Source organism: Henckelia pumila, chromosome 2 (assembly GCF_033568475.1).
Source record: "Henckelia pumila isolate YLH828 chromosome 2, ASM3356847v2, whole genome shotgun sequence".
Classification (NCBI taxonomy): domain Eukaryota; kingdom Viridiplantae; phylum Streptophyta; class Magnoliopsida; order Lamiales; family Gesneriaceae; genus Henckelia; species Henckelia pumila.
This window is the reverse complement of record NC_133121.1, coordinates 117708340-117722439: the sequence shown is the minus strand read 5'-3', so window position 1 is coordinate 117722439 and position 14100 is coordinate 117708340. Positions and strand designations below refer to the sequence as shown.

Sequence of the window (14100 nt, the reverse complement as noted above, 5' to 3'; positions counted from 1 at the left end):
TGAGCCTAACATGCTCAGTACGAGAGTATAAGTATACATTATTATATGCGCTTTAATGCAAATGTACTGGGTATCAAGACACAAGGTCAAGAATATCTGATAGAGAACAACTTGGGCCTTGGTATGTACCTCGCTGAGTCATCGCTACAAGAGGTGACAGACATACCTAGATGCCCTGATGGTGACCTAACACAAGTCCACGTGTCCAACCAAATATTAGTGACCTGACACGAGCTCATGTGTCCAACTAATATTGGTGACCTGACACGAGCCTATGTGTCCAACCATCTACTGACAAGGTAAATATCCCAATACCGGATATCACAAGGATACAGGCTCAATATGCTCATGTATGCAACATACAGTCATGACATGCTGTATATAAAGGCATATAATACATGCAATCACATAATCCATGCAAACACATAATACATGCATACTCAATCTGGATATCTCGAATAATACTTCCGTACCATTCTAAGGCAGATCCTAGAAGCTTCCATCTAGGTCCAAGCCTACCATGCAACACTACAACATAAATAACCATGCATTACCTAGCATGCCAAACATCACCTACTAGGCTCTAAAAGCCTTAATTAAACTATAGCATACTCCCTATTTACTATAGGGAACCAAAGCCATACCTTCGTCCGTCGTCAGCCCGCTGATGTCGCATGCCCCAGAGTCTGGGCATAGCCTAGCTACGACTCCTGGACGCCTCTCCAGAGCTCCGTCGCCTGGCTGCTACTGCGAACACTGTCTGCTATAAAAAATACTATTTCCTACTCCAACTCTTAAATAAAAAGTCCCGAAGCCCTTAAAATAAAGTCATTACCGGGAGAGGAGAGGAAATTTGCACTTCAAAATGAGGGATTCGGACCCCTATTTATAGGCCACGATCGGAAGCTTCGATCGGTGCATGTTTGCCACGTTTTGGACGACCGAGATCGGAAGCTCCGATCGCAGGATCGAAAGCTCCGATCTCCTGCATCTGGCCACGTGTTTCAATCTCCTTGACACCTGTTTCTGGTTGAGATCGGAAGCTCCAATTTCGGATCGGAAGCTCCGATCTGTCCGGAAGCTCCGAACTGTTTCTCATGCTTCCGAACTGGTTTTGGTCCTCCGGGACCCCCGGGACCTACCCCACCATTTTCGGACGTTCCGGATCTGATTTTCCACTTATTTTAACCAAATAAGGACTCCTTAAACATGTTTTGACACTTTTAAAATTATATGTCATTTTCTAACATGTTTAAAAATAACTTAATCTTGTAAAATGGAACCGGGCTACTACACACTGACTTAGTGAATCACTGTGGGGGTTATCCCTCGTCCATTCCTATGGTGAAACAGTGAAAATGGAGGATAAGCATACGGCTTTTAATGATTCTTATGCGTCAGCAAATGAGCCAAATAAGGCAAATTTTTCTTACAAAGAATCACCTATGTGAGAGAGAAGTGGGGCCGCTTCGAATGAATTGCACGGCTCAATTCTAGACCCTCTCACAGAACCAGGCGTGTGTTCATGGCCAAAATGAACAAAATCATGAGAACAGAAGTGTATCAAGAAGAATCTTGTGTGAAGTATATCAAAGTTTACACAAAAAGCAGAACAGTTCAAGGACATCGTGCCCACTGATCAGCCAGTAAAGTAATATGCTTTTACAAGGGAAGGTTCAAAGGGTAAAACCTACCTATCCTATGCAAGATTCAACTGTTGAACCTAATCACCTAGTTTTTTTTTTGGATCAATTTTAATTCATGTGGGGGATTGTTGAAATAAATTCACCATTGTGAATTAAATTGAAGCGTTAATCTTTAGATTAATAAAGTGTAGTTAAACGTAACATGCATTACATGTTAAACTATATGCATTTATTATCCTTAGTGAAACCGTAGATATTGAATGCAATATGGAGTGTTTTATGTTCTAAAATCTATATATTGTCATTCAATTTCTTCTGTAGAGACATCCTCTCACATATACAATTAAAAGCTTGTTCTTGTGCTTTTAAGTTTCTTTTATTTTGTGTCAAAAGGTGATTACAATCAGATATAATTTCTGTTCGCCGGAGTAGCAAGTTTGTGTTTATTTGCTACTGGTAGTACCGTTGTATCCTGGGAGACAAACGTCTATACGATCCTCAAAACACTGTCGGTGAGGAGGCGAATCTGTTTTAAGGAAAATGTGTTCTTCACAGGCCTCGGTCACCTACTTGTTTAATTCACTGGAGCCTACCATATTTCTTGTTCTTCTGATTATTTTATATTTATGAAGTTAAATATATATTTTATTTAATTGTTGAAATTAAATATATTATTTCTAATATATTTGTTCCTCCTTTCATATCCGACTAACAATATATATATATATATATATATATATATACTAGCGCCTTGTTGCACACATTACGTACTAAACAATCCATTTTTAATAAAATTATATTTCAATTAAAATTGTCAAATAAAATGATTGTACTATATATTAAATACAAATGGTGAGATGAAAAATGGGAAAAATAGTTAAATGAAAAAAAGAAAAAAATTTGAGATAGTGAAGCTAGAGAAGCGGTTAATGGTGTGTGTGGTTTTTTTATATATATTTATTCTATATTTTTGTGGGCATACCAAAAGATCAACTAAATGTCACTTACATAATAGTAGTAATAGATATATGTATCTATACATCTATACATACAATCTTATAATGCACGAGAGTGTTAGAATAACTATTTTTGGTCATTTTAATATTTGTACCAAATTACCCATACTATTATTCACTAAAGATAACATATCACTATCCAACTATCTCATGTTCTTCCTCGTATTCTTTTTTTAACCACCTCTTTTGTAATAGTGAGAAATAAATCACGTTAATATATATAGATATGTAAATACATAGGATTTATATATTATACCACAAACGCAAAGCGTGTGCTAGTATATAATAAAGATTAAAACAATCTTTTGCTGAAATAACTTAATTTATCCACAGGGGAGGGTGTGGCACGTACGTGGGTTTGCCCACAGATTTTAATCGCACCTTTTCTGTAGTCGGTGCTATGTTGTTCAAACTATGCCCGATTGATGGGGTCCCTATAATTATACCTCAACTAGTATTTTACATGTGCGATGCACAAAGTGTTATTTTTATATAATTATTGGTAATAATTAGTAAATAATGTTTGAATAAATAATTAAAATATAAATAAATTAAGGTTGTATTTGGATGAAAATATTTGAAATATATGAATTTAAATGTATCTTCAATATTATTTAGATAACTTAACAAAAAAAATCAAATTCATCTTGATATTTATTTACACTACGGATTTCAAATTCTTAGAATATTGAAATCAATATAAATTTATTATGGTTAGAGGGTGTTTGACAGATCTTATATGTTCTTTAAATTTATTTGGTAAATTTTTTAAAAAACAGTTTTAAGCTGTTGGAATAAGTTATTCGACATCGAATAAATTTTTTTGTTAAAAAAGTTGTTCCATCCCTACTTTTTTTAAAATGTCTTAATTTAATATTTTACTTATCAATGTTATCCTTGTATATCTTGTTATGTCCTCCACCCGTTATTCACATTAAACTAAAAAATCAACAGTCACTCATTTATCACACTAACTTAACATTAAAAAAAATTAATTTTATTTTTTAATATTAACATTTATTATAATATTCTAAAATCTTTTGTATATATAATTACTTATATTACCTTCATATTATTACATCATTTTTTGGAATTTTGAGAAAAAAAAATATTTCATAATACCAAACATATCAAGGATGATATTGATGAGTTTTGTAACACGTCCATCTATCTCTTTATTTCGCAGATATTCACTCGTCACTATCTTACCTATCAGTCTATCACATCTGAAAAACAAAACAAAATAAACAATTATATTTGAATTTTAGTTCGATAATATTACGTACAGAAATTAATTAAAGAATAAATAAATTTGACTAACCAAAAGTATTTTCTCATCCACCACTTTTTGATTTTTCAGCTCTTCAAATGATTTGAATTCGTACATGTAGGACGGAAATGTTTCTTCAAAAATCTCACATACGTGAGTCTTCTTAACAACCAAAAATTTGTATTTATTTTGTGTTGTTTTGTAAAACATATGATTTTCAACAATTATAATATCTTTAAGAGCAAACAAATGTCTCTATTTAAGAATTTGTCTAAACTTGTTCATAATTGTATTTGTGATCGTCCCACGAATTCGTGAACCCTGTAAAATACGACACATATACAGTTTATATTTATATTTGTAATGTTTCAGCAAGAAAACAAACAATTGGTAAACTTTACCTCACGATCGTGGAAGACACATTTTATGCTTAAAATTTCGTTCTTCTTTGACTTGGGTTCATATCGATGAACCAAACGCAGCTTCATAGCACATAAACTCATGGTTGGAGAAACCTCACGGATTGCGCTGAAGATGGGTGTCATTTATCAAAATCTCTGCTGAGGCTGAAATATAATGTGAAATGAAAAAAGGAAATCGTTTTGCAGTGATTATTTTCAAAGCGAATATTTAGCTTTATATTAATCTATGGATTGATTACCATGTTTAAAAAAATTAAATTAAACACGATCTTCTATGGATTTTTTTTTGTTAAAATTTTAAAATTTTAAATATCTTGTTAAAAGGAGTTTTCAGATTTTTTTTAAAATATATTATCTTGGAACTTATTGAATTACAACGTGAAATGAAACTGAAAATCGTGTTGTTTGTGTTTTTTTTCAAAGAAAATATTTAGCTTTATATTAATCTATGAATTGATTACTAAATTTAAAAAAATTAAATTCAACATGATCTTGGAATGGATTGTTGATTGTTAAAAAATTAATATTTTTATTATCTTGTTAACGGGAGTTATCCGATTTTTTTTTAAAATGTTGATATTTTGGAAATTTTATCGTGTAAAATTCTTTTTACATCTGCTGTGAGGTCATAACAAATATCGATTAATTTTTGTCTCATAGGTGAATTAACATTATGAAATTTAATATTTTATTATCTTGTTAAGGGGTGTTTTCTGTGTAAATTTTTTTTTTCATCTGCTGTGAGGTCATAACAAATATCGATTAATTTTTATCTCATATGTGAATTAATATTATGAAATTTAATATTTTTATTATCTTGTTAAGGGGAGTTTTCTGATTTTTTTTTTAATGTTGATATCTTGGAAACTTTATCGTGTAAAAAGTTTTTTACATCTGCCAAGAGGTCATAAAAAATATCGAATAATTTTTAACTCATAGATAAATTAAATTTAATTGAATCTAATGTATCAGGATGAATTTATTATTATCTCACAATATAATTCTTAAATAAATTGTTGTTTGTTGTTTAAAGTAATAGATCAAATTTATTCTTATCCAACAACAATTTTTTTACTTCAAAAGAAAAAAAATATCGTTTATTTATTATATCATAATATTTTATGTTAATATTTTTTCAATACAAAAATTATGCAATATTTCTATAATTAGTAACGTGCTTTGGGGGGAAAAAAGTTTTTTTTCTTCTTATTTTAGCATACTTTTTTGTTTTTATATATATATAGATATAGTAATAGATTCTCCAAGGACATCATACAATTATTATATTATTTATTCTAAGCCCATAAATTATATAGTAAATTATGGGGCAAAGATTTATTTTTATTATTAATAATCATAAATTATATAATAAATTATGGGGCAAAGATTTATTATTATTATTATTATTATTATTATTATTATTATTATTATTATTATTATTATTATTATTATTATTATTATTATTATTATTATTATTATTATTATTATTATTATCCAAACCAAAGTAATTCTCCACCAAGATAGTGTTTGTGTTATTTTTAAAAAATACTTTTGATTTATCCAAACCAAAGTAATTCACATATTTGGAATTTGATTCAGATATAGCATGTTGAAATTCGTGTGAGACATATTTAAAGAATCATCAAACGTTGGTTAAACTTCTCATACCTCAATCCACACATTGTATTTATACATTATACACACCATAAAATATCTGTTGGGATTTTCTTTCTCTCTGTGTGTATATACAATATATATATATATATAAATATATTTACACACGTTGGGAATTTGGGATTATAGGTGTGTTTTTGGTATACCGTATAAAAAATATTGGTATGAAAAAAATTCATACCGATATCGATATCAAAATTCTGAAATTTTGGTATAAAAAAAATCCATACTGATACTGTACAGGTACCGAAAAAAAATTCGATATACCAAAAAAATGTCTATATATCGAAAAATTTCGGTACGATATTCCGAAAAGTCGGTATTTTGGTTCAGTATCCCAGCCCTATAACTGGGATACCCCTTGTTTTATGTAGTAATAGATTCTCCAAGGACAACTTACAGTTATTATATATTATTGAGCTAGCTCATAAAATTACAACAAAGTAAACTAATTTGGGGAAACAATGATGAAAACAATGAATATTTTCATGTGTGTGTGTGTGTGTTCAACCACTTCCCACGTAAATAATATTCATATGCATAGATCTCTCTTATTTCAAACTAGATGGAAAGTTAAAAAGAAGCATATGAATATTATTTACGTGGGAAGTGGTTGAACACACACACACACACACACATATGAAAATATTCATTGTTTTCATCATTGTTTCCCCAAATTAGTATACAAACATCTCTACTTTAATAATATAATAATAATGTATAAGATACAAACGCTTGCAAGATTAGTTTTGTTAAAAATGCATTAAAGTAACTATTAATATACTTTATATTATAATTTAATTTGACTGGAAAATTCCAAAATCAGTTATTTTGAAGAGTCAAGCCAGCCGATCAAGAACAAATATAATACTCCCGTATTACCAGATGAGTTGATAATGACATTACAGATAGTGATGCTTTAATGGATCAAATCATTGGATATTCAAAAGACAAACTCCCGCCAGATTGGCCCAAATGCTACGGGCCAGATTACGCTTGTAATGGGCCCAAATATTACTTTACGATGGAATAGTTTAATGTTCCTTATTTTAAGTTGCAAAATTATGTTTTAAGTTTTATTTGTATTAATTTGTCAGTTCATAATAATATTGAAGATTCATTGTGGGACTGCGGGCCTTGGAGCAGAAAAATTGGTGCATTTTCGAGACTAAATTTAGTTATTGTAGAGATCTTTTGCGTGATATATTATACACATATATATGTGCGCGTGTAAAGATTTTGAAAGAAAAATTGTCATTCGTCAATAAGTGTCATTTAATTACGTTGGCCGTTGACATAAAAATATATACAAGAGGAATATTCTCATAACACGATTTCATGGATTTTATGCATGAGAAAGATTAATCCTACTCATATTTATAGTATAAAAATATTTTTTTTGAAATAAATTATAATAAATTTTCATAGGTGATCAAATTGAGAGATTTGTCTCACAAAATTTACCCGTAACACCATCTCACACGCTTTTGTGAACATATAAATTCATCTTTATATGCATGTACGAAACATCACAAGTGGAAATAACTGATAAGATAGTTTTTGTAATCTCAAAAAATAACTAATTATAATTTTTTGTTCACAAATTTGGTAAGAAAAAAATCTATAATAATTTATTTTTAGAGTTTGCAAGCACTCCTTAATCCGTCTATTTGTCTAAAATTATTTAGTCTCATGGTTTTATATTCCAAGTAGAGATGACAATGCCTCGGGTCTAAACCCGATCCGCATTAAATCCGTCCCGCATGGCCCGACTAATCGGGTCCACAAGCGAGTCCGGGGCGGGTCCTGGGTTTGGCCAAACCCGTCCCGCCAAAGTATATATGTACATATAAATTTAAAATATACATGTATATATATAAATATAAAATATATATGTAATATTAATAACATATAATTATATTTTTATACTAAATAGTTAATATTTTATCCATAATTTGAGTGTATAACATTATTGAATTGAAATGAATTTATTTTATTATAATATATTTAGTATAAAAATGTATCATTATGATATTTTTTGCATAATAATTATTAATTAATTACAATTTGATAAATTTTAACTTATTATAATATTTTTTTGTCTTAAATATTATCAATATATATTTGAAATTAAATCTAATATTTTTTTGTTAATTTTTAAACTTATAATTTTTTTAATTTAATAAATTTAAAATTATTTAATTTTTGACGGATCCAACGGGTCTAACCCGGATTGGATTCGTCGAGTTCACGGCGCGGGTCCAAAGAAAGGCGAGGCAGGTCCCGAATTTAGTCAAACCCGCCCCAGACCCACCCATTTGTCATCCCTGATTCCAAGAACCATCTCAATTACTCTATGGTTAGATACATTACAAACTTGCATAAAGTAGACCACAATTAGATACTTTATTTCGAAGAATATAATAAAATATGACAAGTAACTATATAATTAAATTGCCGACGAAACCATAACTCAATGATTAAGGTTAAAACCCTGAGATCATTTGGTCTCATATTCGATTCTCGCTGACTGCGAGTAGTTTTTCTAATATATTTAGGTAGATTTAAAAGTTTTTTTTTGTGATTCTTCTGCGTTCAAGTCTCGTTTATAATGCATACAACTAATTTATATGGTTGTAATTTTGATCAAAATTGTATCGTACTCTCTAAAACTATATAAATTAAATTAATTAGTATGCATATGCGCTTGATTAGTTGATTATTAGATAAATTTAAACGAGGAAAACAATAACATAAGTATATCCGGGGAGTGAGATTGGAAAATGAACTGAATGGCAAACGATTGGAGAGATTTTCAGTGGCTAAAGACGGCTATTTGTTTTGGGCATTAAAAAGTAGCATAATATATTTGTTCTTTAAAACTATATTTGTAAGACACTTTTAAAAAAAAACATATTATTCAAAAACATTTTATAAAAATCTTGTCCAAACATATTTAAGTCTTGTCTTATTTTATTTACAAAACACTAAAAACGATTTTAAAATATCTTATTCATTATATTATAATAAAATAAATAAAATAAATTATTAATAATTAATAAGTGGGCAAAAAGTACCAGCTCATTTTCAACAATGTCCACCACCGCACCTACAGACCACAAAGCTGGTGCAGCAGTAGCAGTGACCGCTGCCATTTGCCTTTTGAAAGACCCCAAAATTATAAGTTCCAAATCAATCCCAATTTCGCACTCAACAAAAGCTGTGATCTTTCCACGAGTTTCATCTTTTCGAACCCTTCAATTATTCAAGATTACTTTTTTCCAGCTGTGTGAAAACTTAAGATAAAAATGAAATCTGGAAAGGGTCATCAGGAGGAGGAGGAAGACGTGTACGAAGATTTTGTCACCCGCAAAGATGCCCCTCCACCCACCAATAACACCAAAGGTGACGCGCAAATTTATTTTACCTTTTTTTTTTTGCTTGAAGCTTGAATCTTGATCCCCCACCCTTTTGTGTTTAGTGGTATCAGGGGCGGGCCGTTTTATGGCGAACTCAATTGTGTATAGATTGATTGTTTCATGGGATTGTAATTCGGCGATTGTAATGTTGTATGTTTTCTGTGGCGGCAGATGGGAAAAACAGTGACAAGGCGAATGCTATGAGATCAAAGCACTCGGTTACGGAGCAGCGGCGCAGGAGCAAGATCAATGAGAGGTGAATAATTCTTTGACCAATCTCAGCAATTGTTTGCTTGTTGCAAATTTTGATGTTCAGTGATAGATAGTGTTGTGCTGCATCAGCTTTTCAATGGCAATTTGTCCCTAAAATATTGGATTTTGCTGACGAGCCATATTTAGAAATATACGTGCCTTTGTGGGTTTAAAATTGAAAAATTACTAATGCAGTGAGGCAAGCACTGGATTTTCTGCATTCTTATGCCACTCTCTCTTATGACTTATCTATTATCAGATATAAAACATCCTTATTTTTAAGATGCCATTTTTGACTGCGTAGTGATTTTGAAGAAGGTGGGTTTTAACGTTGCCAGTAAACAAAAATTTCTTCTGTAACTTAAGATTTCAGATATTGAGAGAACTGATACCCAACAGCGAGCAGAAACGAGATACGGCCTCATTTTTATTGGAGGTGCAACATTTATAATTTCAAATACAGAAGTTGGTTTATTAGGTCCACCTGCTTTTGAATTTTGTTTTGCTAATTATTGGTTTTTCAAATGCAGGTGATTCAGTATGTACAATTTATGCAGGAAAAGGTGCAGAAGTATGAGGGGCCATTCCAACCTTGGAATTCGGAGCCAACGAAGCTGATGCCATGGGTAAGTTTTCTATGTATACCTCACAATAACAATCTAAAATGTTTTATCACATTGTTCTCCAATTGATGAACTCTTTTCAGGTAACCCATTAGGATATTGTGGGTGAAACTGATAGCCAAAGTTTGACCCTTTTCATTTGTTTCCTGATACCCTCGGTCTTTCCATCTTATAGAAGGAATATTCAACTTTTCGATAGAATTTGTTCAGTCCATGGTTTTGTTTGTACTTGAGAACACATTACCTTTTCATCACTGTGTATGGCATGGCTGTGTTTTGCTGTTCTTAACAACCTTGGGATAAGTAAATATTTTTGGTGGAAAATCATATTGCAATAAATTATTCTAGCTTTCTGTCCTTTTCTCCATACTCGTTTTTGCCTAGGGTTGAGTTTCAGGGGTGGCCTATATCCCCTTCTTGGTTTTCAGAGCCGACGTATCAAAATGAGTTTGATTTTCACCTTTTCCATTACTCATATTTCTTTGTGCCGACATTCGTCATCCCTCAAGCGAGAAGCAAATCAGCTAAATTTTGTTAATCGAGAAGAATGATGCTCAATTATAAGGAACATATATGTGTGTATGTGTGTGTGTGTTGAGGTAGTTGGGGGGATAAATGTCTGAATATTGCTTAGCTTTGTGTCTCGAAACATTCAGTCATCACAAAATTATGTCCTCATTTTGCTTTGGATAGAGAAACAGTCATTGGCGTTCTCAAAATTTTGTTGGCCAGACACAAGTTGCAAAGAATGGATCTAGCCCTGGTTCAACATACCCTGGGCGGTTCGATGAAAACTGTGTGGTCGGCCCGACAAGCATGCAATCTAATCATCACCATCCCATCGAACCTGATCTTATAAGAGATGCCTCCTGTAGATCAGTAGAACCAAAATCCGAACTTCCTAGCAAAGCAATGGGCATACCCATGCCTCTGCAGGCAAGCATGCCAGTTTCAAGTGCAAACGATGGTGGAATCTCCCAGACATTAAATATGACAGCTTCAGATGCACAGTTACCCGAGTATTCTGTGGCTGCTGATGCTACTAACCATCAGGATGAGCTGACAGTAGAGGGTGGAACAATCAGCATTTCAAGTACTTATTCCCAAGGGTAATTAGCATACTCTTACATTCTGTTGAAGTGGACTTCTGTTTATAATTTTCTTCACTGTCGCCGTTCAGACTGATACTGCCATAGATCAGTAAATTGTGCAATGGACTTCTGTTTATAATTTTCTTCACTGTCGCCGTTCAGACTGATTTTTATGATGAACTAAACCATTATAATATCTGTCTATTGCACAATTTACTGATCTATGGCAGTGGTCGAGTATTATATTCAGTTATCAACAAACTATTGATTGAGGAATCTCACTTAAGGTGCCTCCCTTCCATGAAACCCTTCATCTGTGAAATTTTAACTGGTCTGAAATTCGATCACTTGTAGGCTACTGAATTCATTAACACAAGCACTTCAGAGCACTGGTTTGGATTTGTCTCAAGCCAACATTTCAGTACAGATCAACCTTGGAAAACGATCAAATAGAGGATCAATTCCAGTGTTTTCAACGAATAAGGTATGCACATTATCATTCGTAATTTGATTTTTCGAGTACTTTTTTCTGCTCGAGGATTCCAGGATAGCAAGAGTCTAAACCTTTAGAACTGCAGCAGTCTGCGATTCAAAATTTCGTGTAATAAATTGTAAAGTGCACTTTAGGATAATGATACTTCTGGAAACCAACCAAAAGGGCCGTTTCATGACGCAACTTACGGTGAAGACTTTGATCAAGCACAAAAAAGGATGAAGATATGACAGTACTGTCACAAGCAGAAAAAAGGATGAAGATACGACAATACTATCATGGCCTCAAAGGCTCGAACCGTCGGTTCTTAACTTGGGGTTTCTTTCATCCGTTGGTTTAGGCTTGTAGTCGATTGTATATTATGTGTTTTCTTTATAATATTGGGGGCATTTTATGTTCATAATACAACGGCATCCTTCAATGTGTGCGTGGTGGATAAATGCAGTTCTTCAACCTTAGGGGATCTTGAAATGTAGAAGTTCGGCTGCTTCGTCAACTCTCGGAGATAAATTGGAATTCTGAACTAAAATTTCAATGTATAATTAGACATTTAGTTTTGTTAAGGCTGCTGCTGATTTTGTATCGAGTGTTAAGTCTCTGGATGTTGACTAATTATGCATAATATGATAGTAGAATTAAAACCATACATATAACTTCCTCTGCCAAATTCTGCCTTGATGAAAGCAGTTATAATCTCAACAACTTAGGAACTAAAATAAAACAAGATTATCATTGTTAATACCAATTCTTGAAATCTCTGATTTAATAAGCCAAAAGTCGATTTTCATACCAAAAATCCTGACAACGTAAGTAGGCTTCTGCTAGTTGCGTAAGCATTATTAATTTTGTAAACGAGCTCTATAAAATACAACTTGTGGTAATATACCGTTCAGAATCTACAACAGAGAAAACCTGATGTCCACAACCTATGCTTCCTAAAATGTCTCTTATCTGCTTCTGCCATCCTTTCCGGGCTACTATTCCATTCAGATTGCAATCTGTCATTAAAGCAGAGAAGTTTCAGTTAGAAAATCAATGAACATTCCAAAAGAAAAACAAGCAGCGTTCAAGAAACGTAAGAGTTTACATAGGAAAAGCAAAAGATCTAGCACTGGTGGCACTGTAATCAGAACGAAGGGATAAGCTCCTGGAATAGGCAATGGACCCCGAAAAAGCAACGAGGCCGGATGCAGAAAAGCTCGACTCTCCGTCGTCATGTTGAATTAGGGTGGTAACCGATTCATTACCAGATTTCACGTGCTCGTGCTTAGTACAAAGTGTTTCCATAACTTGGCTATCATTGTTTTCAGAATCTTGATCATTGCAAGTGAATTGGATTTGGATAGTAGATGAGTTCCTGTCAACCATTGGATTTTCACGTTTGGGCATTGGCTGTCGCTTCACATTTTCAATTATCGCATCACTGTATGATCTGTTCCTAGCTTGAACATCTTCATTTGATTCTGATTCTGCTGATGATGCAGCATATTTTTGGGACACTGATTTTCTTGAAGGAATCTGCACATGTTAGCAACTTATGTCAGCTTAAACCAAACCACTAAAGCAATAATTGTTCTAGGCGAAAGGACGCATCAGAGACGATAGCTAGGAGACAGCAGCACGGATGCAAATGGATGAAAATTTAGTGAAACAAACCTCTCTCCGAGCTATAGATTTATTCTCTTCAATGTCCAAAGAGTCCAGGAATAAATTTAGGACACAACGTGTACTAAATTCTTGTATGGGAAGTGTGCTAACTATGAAAGTTTCAGCTTCACCTTTCTGCATCAAGTCCTGTGGATCAGAATCCTTAGTTATTCCCTCTGATAGAGAACTTTTTGAGGGTGATCCAGAAGAAAATGAATCTGAATCTCCATCCAGACAAGTGACAGGATACAAGTGCCCATTTTGATCCTCCTTTCTTGAGGAATACGTCGGCATACTGTCGTTTTCCTTCGTAAGAACATTCCAGGCCTTAGCATTCCGAAGATCACCCATTTTCGAACCTTTTAGCCGACATGTTTCTTTGATTTCGAAGGTGGCTTCAGATTCCATCTCCTTCAGAAATCTTTTGGACTCGTACAATGTCGAGCTCTGATTCTACTATCCTTCACGAACGAAATAACATGTGTTCACAATTTAAATAAAATCAAAGCAAACTACAAGCAACACATATAATGAACCAAATTAAAGA

General features: G+C 32.8%; 2 protein-coding genes across 3 annotated transcripts; one reads left to right on the top strand and one right to left on the bottom strand.

The window, feature by feature from the left end:
• Positions 1–9132: 9132 nt before the first annotated feature.
• On the top strand, positions 9133–12552 carry LOC140881220 (transcription factor BIM2). Of its 2 annotated transcripts, none has more exons than XM_073286355.1 (7): positions 9133–9433; positions 9619–9703; positions 10066–10135; positions 10230–10325; positions 11055–11431; positions 11768–11897; positions 12041–12552. In XM_073286355.1, the coding sequence occupies exons 1-7, from the start codon at positions 9337–9339 to the stop codon at positions 12134–12136; spliced, it is 951 nt and encodes a 316-aa protein (XP_073142456.1). In that variant the 5' UTR covers positions 9133–9336; the 3' UTR covers positions 12137–12552. The 2 variants fall into 2 exon arrangements, with proteins under 2 accessions (XP_073142456.1, XP_073142455.1); XM_073286354.1 differs by having other exon boundaries at positions 11016–11431.
• Positions 12553–12769: 217 nt separating this feature from the next.
• LOC140885522 (uncharacterized) lies at positions 12770–14100 on the bottom strand. Its single transcript, XM_073292514.1, has 3 exons — positions 13563–14100; positions 12994–13424; positions 12770–12904 (listed from the first exon to the last, which is right to left on the bottom strand). Exons 1-3 carry the CDS (start codon positions 13959–13961, stop codon positions 12796–12798), a joined length of 939 nt encoding a protein of 312 aa, XP_073148615.1. The 5' UTR covers positions 13962–14100; the 3' UTR covers positions 12770–12795.

Excerpts from the sequence above, each read along its gene's own strand:
- LOC140881220 (XM_073286354.1), top strand. The coding sequence starts at position 9,337 with ATGAAATCTGGAAAGGGTCATCAGGAGGAGGAGGAAGACGTGTACGAA. Across the intron at positions 10,326-11,015 it reads CAACGAAGCTGATGCCATGG|AGAAACAGTCATTGGCGTTC; the intron begins GTAAGTTTTCTA and ends TGCTTTGGATAG. Across the intron at positions 11,898-12,040 it reads CAGTGTTTTCAACGAATAAG|GATAATGATACTTCTGGAAA; the intron begins GTATGCACATTA and ends AGTGCACTTTAG.
- LOC140885522 (XM_073292514.1), bottom strand. The coding sequence starts at position 13,961 with ATGGAATCTGAAGCCACCTTCGAAATCAAAGAAACATGTCGGCTAAAA. Across the intron at positions 13,425-13,562 it reads AATCTATAGCTCGGAGAGAG|ATTCCTTCAAGAAAATCAGT; the intron begins GTTTGTTTCACT and ends TAACATGTGCAG. Across the intron at positions 12,905-12,993 it reads AGATCTTTTGCTTTTCCTAT|ATTGCAATCTGAATGGAATA; the intron begins GTAAACTCTTAC and ends CTTTAATGACAG.